The sequence below is a fragment of the Anastrepha obliqua genome, chromosome 5 (assembly GCF_027943255.1).
Source record: "Anastrepha obliqua isolate idAnaObli1 chromosome 5, idAnaObli1_1.0, whole genome shotgun sequence".
NCBI classification, from domain to species: Eukaryota; Metazoa; Arthropoda; class Insecta; order Diptera; family Tephritidae; genus Anastrepha; species Anastrepha obliqua.
In genome coordinates, this window is record NC_072896.1 from 103,817,852 (window position 1) to 103,828,944 (window position 11,093).

The 11,093-nt window shown below is 37.5% G+C and overlaps 1 protein-coding gene across 1 annotated transcript in view; it reads right to left on the reverse strand.

The window, feature by feature from the left end:
• Window positions 1-10,609, reverse strand: part of LOC129247024 (homeobox protein 5) — a 49,669-nt gene extending 39,060 nt beyond the window's left edge. The window contains exon 1 of the mRNA XM_054885863.1: window positions 10,508-10,609. Coding sequence (XP_054741838.1) covers window positions 10,508-10,562 — 55 coding nt within the window. The 5' untranslated portion in view covers window positions 10,563-10,609. The remainder of the gene's footprint in view (window positions 1-10,507) is intronic.
• Between the last annotated feature and the right edge of the window lie 484 nt (window positions 10,610-11,093).

The following is an 11,093-nucleotide window of genomic DNA, read 5'->3' on the forward strand; positions in this document are numbered from 1 at the left end:
AACCACCACAGGACTTCAAAGCAGCGCAAAGCTAATGCATTTGAACTAACAATTCTCAGCCACATATTGGCAAATTTGGAAAAATTAATCGAGTTATAATCTAACTTGGACACAAAGGATCGTCGAAGTTAAGGTGCAAACCTCCATTAAATATAAATCTTCTTATTTTCCACTGATTTGCTGCACGTATTTGACTATAACTTTAAAAGTTAAAGGGATCCTATATTGAAACTTGCAGGAATTACTGAGCATGTTGCAGATGTTAATAAAGAAATACCAAACCTGCGGTGGAATATTTTTAATTTTTTTTCAGACGTTAAAATTGGTCGGTTCGGTGGTTTAATCCTCATTGGTCTGTTTATATGTTTGCCTCATCGCACAAAAAGATATGATGCTTTAATCCTTTTTGCTTGCTTAGCAGCGCAAAGAGTTATCGTTTCTTTGACTGTGTGCAACTGCAGGTCTCTGTGTGGGTGGTCCTTCTGTACATACTAAGCGGCTTTAGCGATATTTCGAATTACTTTATTTTGAAAACGTTGGATCACTTCAAAAATGATAACAACATTTTTTTGCCATATACTTTTTTTGGAATTTTTTGTAAATTTTATTTTAGCCTAAACATTTTTTAAATTTTTTTTACTTAAAAAACAAAAATAAATATATAATATATTAGGTGAGCAACTAAGTTCTCGCTGTTTTTTTTTATGAAAATACAACTATATTCTGAAAAACTGGTTACAAGTGAATCATTGAAAGTATTGCCCATAGCTGGCTACTACTTTTCCCCATATTTCTGGTAGATCTCGTATACCATTGCGGTAAAACTGTTTATCTTTTGAGGCTATCCACGGCTCAAGCCATTTTTTGATGTCTTTATATGAATAGAACTGCTGGTCAGCTAGACCATGTGCCCTCGATCAGAACAGGTGATAATCGGACGGCGCAATATCTGGAGAATATGGCGGATGGGGTGGGGTTTCCCATTTCAGTGTTTCCAGGTAGGTGTTAAAGGGTTTGGCAACGTGAGGCCGAGCGTTGTCATGCTGTAGAATCACTTTTCCATACCTCTCCGCGTATTGCGGCCGCTTCTCGCGCAGTGCTCGGCTCAATCGCATCAATTGAAGTCGATACCGATCCCCAGTGATGGTTTCGCTTCGTTTTAATAGTTCATAATAAATAACACCAACTTGGTCCACCAAATATATAGCATAACCTTCGCAGCGTGAATATTCGTAGAAGCATGATTAGGATTGCTATAATAAATCCATTTTTCATCACCCGTTACGATGCGATGAAAAATACCTTCCTTTTTTACCGCTGGAGCAGTTGTTCACAGGCGAAATAACGACGTTCAACATCCCTTGGTTTTAACTCATAAGGAACCCAAGTCATCTGTTTCTGAATCATTCTCAAAGCATGCAATCGCTTGGAAATGGATAGGCGGGTAACTCCTAGTACTGAAGCAAGCTCTTCTTGCGTTTGACACGAATCCTCACTGAGCAATGCCTCCAATTCAGCGTCTTCGAAGTTTTCTGGCCTTTCTTCACGCAGACGGTCGTCAACATTAAAATAACCGTATTTGAAGCGACGGAACCAATCTCGGCACATTTTATCACTTAAAGCAGCATCTTTATAAACTTTTTGTAGCTCTCGATGCGCTTCAGCCGCCGTTTTTTTCGAATGAAAGAGGAAAATCAACACTTCCCGCAAATGACGATTATTCGGAACAAAATCAGACATTTTTACAAAACCAAAAGTATATGATACCAAAACAAGATTACTAATGTGTCGAAGCAGTTTGTTTACTATATGTCTAAGCTTGGTTTATGGTGGTTGGGGTATGTTAGAATCGACTAGCACACACTGCTGGCGGCATCTATTGACAAACAGCGGGAACTTAGTTGCGCACCTAATATATATAAATGTTAAACAGCAATGAAGTTATTTCACTTTAAGAACTCTATATCAAAAATTTTCACATTGCATAAATCTCAAAATTATTCAGTTTTTTTCTCCAAAATTTTTTCAGTTTACTATGCTTACGACAAATACTTGGATCAATTCACATTGAATCACCCTATTGGAACAATACAAGTTTGGATTTTTCAGTTATTATTGAGTATTTTTTTTAAAAACTCGAAAAAAAGGAATCCGTCATTCTTGAAGAAGAGCCAGAAAGATCGCCCTTCCTCTTGCTGGCACCACTGATGCAATGTGTACATAACTGTGTGTTTTTCTTTGTTTTTGCTTGTTTTAGCAGCCACAATGCAAATAATGCGCTGACTATTGTGGGGAATAAGAATAGAAAGGATAAGTTTTTGGGGTTGATATTTTTTTTGTTTTTTTTTTAAACAGGGAAAGTAAGTAAATTTGGAAAAGTGCGAGGACGATGCCTTAGTGTCGAGGCCGCTGGAATGAATAATACTGTAAAATTTTTAGAAGATTTGACGATAATGTTGAAAATATTTGGTTCACTTGACAAGGAATCGCTCACATGGTTGCATTTAATGGGAGCAACTTTCGCTGACCAGCATCAGAACAGTATCAAGTATTCCAACCGGCTACCTGTTCAGAGTGGTAATGCATCGCATAGTATGGCTGTCCTTGCAATTAAATAAATATAACCAATTATGCAAAACAAAGCTTCAATGTTAGTTGTTCTTGTTGTATCACTTCATTAAGCCCTGCTAGTGTGATTAGTCATCGATCGTCGTCGTCTAAATAATCTAACGATAGGCCCAAGAACCAAGCGATGGGTTGGGGCCAGAGGGAGAGTGGTGTTAGCTGAGGGGGTGTGAGAGAGGTACCTCACATGCCGGACATATGTATATTCAGTATGTCAGCATAGATTCTGGATGAGTAAGAATTCAACGTGAACGTAGTTGAGCTAAACTTGCGCGGTTTTCACGAAACAGCTAATGCGTTTCGTCTGCAATGAGTGGTGGTTGGACTCCCTTGATGGCAATCGGGGGTCGGGAGTTTAGGAAGGTGGTAAAATACTCCTGATGAATGCCGTTTAATAACTGTCTGTAAACTGTCCGATCCAGTAGTCTTTGTCCTGGACCTCGACAATATAGTCGAAGAGATGTCTTCTGACTCGCTTGAAAGCTGGCCCAATCACTCGCTAGTGCCTTCAGCGGCGTTTCCCTGTAGTTTCCGAGTAACAACCCACTAGGAATTGCTTGCCAAACAGCTTGCCATGCTCCATGAAAGTTAGTCAATAGCGACTTTATATTTAAACACACCATCATAACTTTCGTATAGGTACATAAATTGGCTAATTCAGTAAATGAAGCCAAATTAATTCAATTGTAGATACGTTTTTCTGTATTTTTGGCAGCTTTTGCTGTTTATTTTGTATCTGCTGCTTTTATTTATTGTTTAAGACATTATAGCTATGTGTTTTATTTTGCTATTACTTTATATTGATTGCGCTCTTCCACACGTTACTAAATGAAATACCTAAGTATTTAATTCAACAATTTATGTGCTCGAACACGCAATCCTAACAGCAAAATAATCGAACTCAAACAGTTTACGACATAGGAAAATAATGGGTTATTCAATAGGTGCGCTTCAACTTTTTTCCGATAGGGAGGGCGAACGACGCAATATTTGTAAACTTTATTAGTATACATTTCATCATGGAACGCTACACACTTGAGCAACGATTGCAAATCGTGCAAATTTTTTATGAAAATAATCGTTCTGTTGCTGCTACTTTAAGAGCATTACGGCCATTTTACGGTCCATTTAACAAGCCGTCCCGTTTTGGGGTTATGTAAAGTCATTGGTCTACAGTAACAAGCCGGCGATGATTTGTGAGCTCAGAGCCAATATTGAACGCGAAATTGCTGGAATTTCGGACGATTTATGCAAAAGAGTGGTCGAAAATTGGGTTCAACGATTGGACTTCGTAAAACGTGCACGCGGGGGTCATGCAAAAGAAATCGAATTTCATACTTAAATGTATATGTTCAAACTCGATAATAAAAAGAAAATTAGTTAAAAAAGTCAAACCGTTTGTGTTTTATTCAAAAAAGGTCAAAAGTTGAAGCGCTCTTACTGAAAAACCCTATATATGCACTAGGGTTGCTATGTATATTTCTGACCTAACAATGGATAAGTTAATATTAGTTGTTGTTGTAGTAGCATTAACATTCCCTATAAATGTAGGTGGAATGCTGCTGGTTAGCTATAACTGAGCTCTAATCGAGCATCTTGTCATCACTTGCCGGAGCAATAGTAGATTTTAATAAATTTTGAACTCCACCAGAGCCACATTTATATCCTCATTTGAAAATATTAGGCAACCTTCACTCGTTCTCCACAGCAAAATGAAAATATTTCCGAAATGACTTCGATGTTGTTGTAGTAGTAGCAAAATATTCCCCATACACGTAGGGAGAAAGCTGCTGAGTGACATTCTTTGGGCAGATATAAATTCGGTTCGTTTCAGTAAAGTAGAATAATCACAGCTATTAACCCAATTTTCAAAAGTGGCATAAGTAATTATGTGTGCAATTATAGACTGATCTTGAAGCTTTCTATTATATTCTAATAGACTTTTCAAAGGAACTGTGAAATAAGGAATGTGCTTTGCGAGTGAAAGTTTAAGGTCCTCGCCTCATTCGAAATGGTGTTTTTTGGGTGTTTCTTTAAAAGCGTGTAAACAGAATTTTTTTTTTGTTTTCAGTATTTTATTTTCTGATTCTTTATTAAAAAATAAATTTTTTTTTTGGCCATGGCCATACGAGGTTCCTTCAATAAGTTATCAGCGTTCAAAAATGGTCTTCACATGGACAATGGACACAAATATAGCCGGTTCTACTGAAGCGATTTTGATGAAATAAAATTTAAATGACGTAGAATTGATGTCGTTATCGTGTGAACTACATACCTTTAAAATCAAAACAAAGGGTCAAAAAACAGTTTTTCATCTTTGAACGTGCTCCATTTTGTCTATGTTTTTTTTTTAAGATAACGACATTCACACTGAACAGGAACCTTTTTGTCTTTTTGATTTCAGACACCTGTGAGTCCCGGGATCCATGTCGCCAGCGACAAGACCATTTTTGTATCACAGATTGATGGCCAATCTCGTATGGCCAAAAAAATTTATTTTTTAACAATGGATCTGACAATAAAATACTGAAAACAAAAAACAAAAAATCCTTTTTCGTTTCCGTTTTACACGCTTTTATAGAAACACCCAAAAACCACCATTTCAAATGAGGCGAGGGCCTTAATTTCGCCAAATAAGCATCGATTTTTCACGGGTAGATCTACAGTTTCCAACCTAATTGTTTTTTATGAATATTGTTTTTCAACTTTTGCTCAAGGACTTTTCTAAAGCATTTGGGAAAGTTTCTCAAACAATTCCATTGCGTAAATTAGCTTCGCTTGGTTTTCATGTGGATTTCTTCTTTCAATGGTTGACATCTTATTTAACCGTTAGACGATGGGTGATAATGATTGAGCGTTAATGCTCGCCACAAGGCAGTATATTGGGGCCTCTATGATTCATTTCATTTATTAATGATATTAGTACCAGTTTTTTGTTTGCCAATTTTCTTCTATAATCTGATCATTTGAAAATATTTTCTGCGATTAGAAATACTAAGGATGCTCCTTGTTGCAATCGGATATTAATGCGCTCGTTCGCGGTTGAAGTAACTCTGGCAACTCTCTAAATATCAAGAAATGTCTTCAATATACTTTCACCTCAAACTCAAATCAAAATTTCTTTCCATCAGCTCAAAGAATGGCTAATATTTTACTTCCGTCTGTTGATGAATTCAAAGATCTATGTAGATGGGATCTTTAAATCCCATTTTTCATTTCAAGAGTCACATTAACTTTGTTGAAAGTAGTTACTTCTAATCAATATTAGGTTTTATACGGCGTCATAGTTTGAAGTTCTCGGGCCCTTACCCTCTCAAATTATTTTTCAGTTATTTTGTTCGCTCTAGATTAGAATATGCAACGTTAATCTGGAGGCTTTACCTCCAATTTCCAATTGAGAGCATTGAACGTCTTTAGAAGGTATTCCTTAAATATGCTCTCAGGTGGATAAAACTCTCAAATTCCTTTCTACAATTTCCGTTTGATTTTAATTAACTTAAAATCTCTAGAGAGTAGAAGGTCTTTACTCTCACTGTATTTTGTTCTTAGTGTAATTAAAGGGGGAAATCGATTGTTTATCTCTATTACGGAACATTCACTTTCATATCGTAACTAGAGCTCTAAAAGAAGGTGTTTTATGAATTTTTAAACTCTTTTTTAATTTGTTTATTTAACAGTCCTTTGGAATTTAATCTCATATTAGCTTTAAGAAGCTATTATTATGTTGTAGACTTGAAATAAACGAAATGAAATGAAACTTTTTAAAACGTATGACAAAATACTACTGTGGGCAAAAAGTAAGGAGAATTTATTTGTCAAACCACTAAGTACAAAGACTTCAAAGAGGGTCGAGAACGTGTTGATGACTTGGAGCGCTCGGGACGACCATCGACGTCAACAGATGACCAACACGTCAATAAAGTGAAGGAGTTAGTGCTCAAAAATCGTCGGTTGACTGTTACTGATATGATCGGAATATCAGAAGGGTCTGTGAAAAGCATTTTGAAAGACCATTTGGGCCTACGAAAAGTCAAATCTCGTTTGGTACCGAAAACTCTCAATTTTTTGGAAAAAAGTCATCGCGTTGATGTGTGTGAAAAAATGGTTTCAGACTAACAGGACAAGCTCAAATGCATCATTACGGCAGATGAGACTTGGATTTATGCTTACGACCCTGAAACAACCAACCAATCAAGCGAATATCGTGCTAAAGCGACGCCAGACCGAAAAGAGCACGTCAAAGTCGTTCAAAAATAAAGGTTATGATGACAGTTTTTTTCGATGTTCGTGGTGTGGTGCACTATGAATTCCTTCCACCTGGCCAAACTGTTAATAAGGAATATTATTGGAGCGTTATGCGTCGTTAACGTGAAGCAATTCGTCTAAAAAGACCAGAATTATGGGCCAACAACTCTTGGTTTTTGCATCACGATAATGCACCGTCTCACACTGCACTCGTTCTTCGTGACCATTTCGCCAAAAATTCCACGCATGTCGTTCCGCAACCACCGTATTCGCCTGATTTGGCTCCGTGTGACTTCTGGCTATTCCCAAAACTCAAGAGACCACTCCGGGGAACGCGTTTCGAGTCGATTGAGGAGATAAAAGCTGAATCGAAGAAGGTGCTGATGGCTATATCCGAAATGGACTATTTGCCATGTTTCGGGGATTGGAAAAATCGTTGGCATAAGTGTATTTCATCGTGAGGGGATTATTTTGAAGGGATGAAATTGATTTACAAGAATAAATAAAGATTTATCATTTTAAAACCAAATTCACCTTACTTTTTGCCCACACGCTTTAAAATTTTAAATACCAAACAATTGTCTCAAGTTAGTCTACTAGAGTTTACCAAAAAAATTTTAATATAGTTGGCGGCAAGTAAATGCACCATAAACGAGCTGTTGTTCCAAAAATCCAGCTCATCCATAAAAGCTAATTGAAAATGTCTGCCAATCGCTCACTTCCGTTCACATTAGTACAATTTTACTTATGCTTGTTTGAATTTATTGCCCTATTGCCATTTTAACTGCCGTGTCCTGTGTAATTGTCTTGCAATAAACAATCATACCGCTTCAACTTTTTCCGCATTGCTTCCCAGAGTATTTCCTCCTGCATTTTGACCCTTCCTGCTGTATTTTCTACATTTTTGCCATCATTGTTATGCATTTTAATGTTTTACTCTTATACCGTTACGCGATGTCGTATACGTAACGTGCAATTATTTGCGCGCATACATATGTACAAGTAAGGATGAAGGTATGCACGCGCAATGCAAGTGTTAATTAAAAATAAATTACGTATACGCCGTGTATAACCAGCATTAATAGGCTTCTTTCGTGACAATACGAATTGAGATGAAGTTTTTTGCTTTTACAAGTATGCAATAATTTGCACAACTACCTCTGCAATGGAGGAATAATGCATATTTAATTGCAGAGGAGAAAATTCAAGAAGTATGGCTGTGCATTTGTTGTGGGTATGCAAATATACGCGTACTTGGATGGAAATTAATAATTACGTACGTACGTAGTTTATACTGACCTTGGAAAAATTCAATTTTAATAAAATTAATACCTTTATTCAAATAGTAAACCGACCTACCATTTTCTTTAACCATTCTGTTCATAAAACCATTGTTCGAAAAAAGTATACTGATACTCTTCTTTTAAAAAAAACCATGGCGATATTATTTAACATATCTTTAGAAAAAATCGTAGATGAAAAAATGTCTCTGCTTTTACTTAGGGAGTCTGAGTATGTAACTTGAAACCTTTCTCAACATTTGGCTTTTGGATTATGACACTTTTGCAGCAAACCAGCGACAAGTAAAGTATAAAATTTCCTATAGTTCCGCGAGGGAGCAAAGGAGCGCCACACCAGCGATATGAATGTTAATACTTTGTTATTAAAGTAAATATTACAGTGTCGGTTTAAATATGCCTCTTCTCTCATCCCTCTAACTGCCCACTTGACTAACTTTCCCAAAAATTATATGAACAAATTTCAATAACAGCCGTTCTAGTGGAAGCATTATAGCTAAAATATTTTATAAAAAAACGACTCGCTTAATTTTCGAATACAATAAATTGATTGCATTTTTACCAACAAATTCAAACTTTTATCCATCGTAAAAAAATTTTGCCAAGATGGAGCAAAATCCTTTGAAGTTTGATTACTAGGCATAAATACCAAAGTTCGGATTGAGGCGCTAAATAATAATCCTAACTTTGAAAATAATATACCCTAACACAGTATAATAGACCGAGATTAATTGGTGAAACGAATCGTTGCCATAAACGAAGAAAAAAATTAAACTCTACCACGAAATTCGCTAATGACAAGTCGCCGAACTTCATCGACACTCGATATACATATGTACGCATGGTAGTAAGCAGCACTAGATTCCAGCTTAAAAGGATTTATCAAACTACGTGTCTGCTACTCGGTTTAAAAAAGGAGTAGCTAAACGATCAAACTGTAAGATCCGATGAACTGGGTGGGACTACTATTTTGATACAATTATAAAAACATCTGCGAAGCAAAAAAAATGGCAAAAACACCTGGTGAAAATATTACATTTTTAAAGGTGTGGTCATTTGAAAGGATCAGCTGATTGGCTGATGTAACCGGCGTGATGACTGTGGTTTGTTTACGAAAAAAACTGAGATTATGTTGGTGGCATACGAAAAAAAACTCCTGCAGTCTTCGCTCAATTTGCTTCGTTGATGTCTGAACAGCGACTGATTGGACTAGTGCGTGAACATGTGTGAAACGAGCAGGCAGATTTCGGCTGCCGAGCACAATAGTAGATTGAGTAAAACTGGTATCATCGTTGCGAGAGCAGCAGTCAAAAATTTCCCCACTTGGCTCTCACTCCACCACACAAAACGATACAATGAGGCTATAGGACAACGATATGATCGTATGGAATACGAGTTGGGTGGGTGCTCAACATTATCACAGCTGAAATGTGCGATGAACTCAAAATACCTTGCGTGGGTAAGATTTTTACTGTTTGTTCTAATGAAAATGAATTTTACAGGATTACCGAAATTATTTATTTTCCTCAAGCTTGAACAAAAAAAATAATTTATTGCGGATTCCCTTCTATTTCATGGCGCGTTTCTAGAGGTTTTCACAAAAAAAATGCATTTTAAATTTGACCATTGCCTGCTGAGGGGAGATAGTTATTGGGCCTGTCAGAAACCCACTCGTTTACGGTGGGGCATTATGACCTTCGAAAATCGCAGGAAGAGTGTTGGATTAGTCGAAAGAAAAGATTGCGATGCTAGCCAACAGGAAAAACGCAAGTGGTCTAGTCATTTAACAGAAGGTGTCTACGCCGGTACAAACTTCTGTAAGAAAACGAACGACGACTGATTACGGCGTTGAGATCGTAATTAAATTATGCGTGAAAAACTTGTTCATACTGCTAAAAGGTGGCAGCAGTGTTCAACAGAAAAAACGAACAACAAAAACGCCACTACATTGGTTACGCTCGTTCCCACCACAGTCGGTTCAACGTTATCGGAACTATATCAAACCAAGGACTGTCACTGCAGCAGCATTACTTATACATGTATAGGGATGCTTATGGCGTTATAACAATAACAACAAACACAACAATGGTTGCAATATTCCGTTACAGCCTCTCAAGTAGATAGAAAAGCGTAGCGCAGCAGAAGAATAACAAGGCCGCAGGAGCGAACGGATTTTCAGTTGAGTTATACAACAACTCACAGCGCTCTGAAGGGTGGTGATTTTTTAGATTTGCATAAAAAATGTCGAACTTTTTATTATTGAAAATTGTAATTTTTATAAGATATTTGAATATTAAAGTTGAAAATAATCAAAAACAAAAAGAAAAATTAAAACTTACTGCGTTGTATCTCTGAAGCCGCAGCCAGCAAATCATTATTATCATCATCCAACATTGTGTGTGTGTTTGTATTGGGCGTGCGCCTATTTTATTGCTACTGCCTCTTAGTTTGGCGGTAACTGGTCGTATGGCAAAAAGGCGGCGTCGTGGCACTTACAACTGCAAGTGAGGTTTCCCGCCTGGTCCGGCGCGCTCCTGTATTGTTGCGGTAACTGCGTCGGCAACGTTAACGACGTCAGCGGCGGTGGTGACAAAGACGACGGCACTATTTGCGTTTGCTGCAACTGCGCAGGCTGTGAAAATGGCGGCAGCTGTGTGTAATGTGGCACTTGCGATTGCGACGGCTGTGACTGTTGGTAGTCGTAGGGGCCGAAAGACGTCGGTGGAGTGGCTGTGATCACAGACGTTTGCGGATATTGGAATTGCTGGTGTGCGCACTGTTGCTGAAACTGATGTTGTTTTGGTTGTTGCTGTTGCTGCTGCTGCTGCTGCTGATATGCCAACTGTAATTGTTGTTGTAATTGATGCTGCTGCTGAAAGGTTTGCTGCGAATATTTTTCTTGTTGCTGCAATTGATGTCTATGCA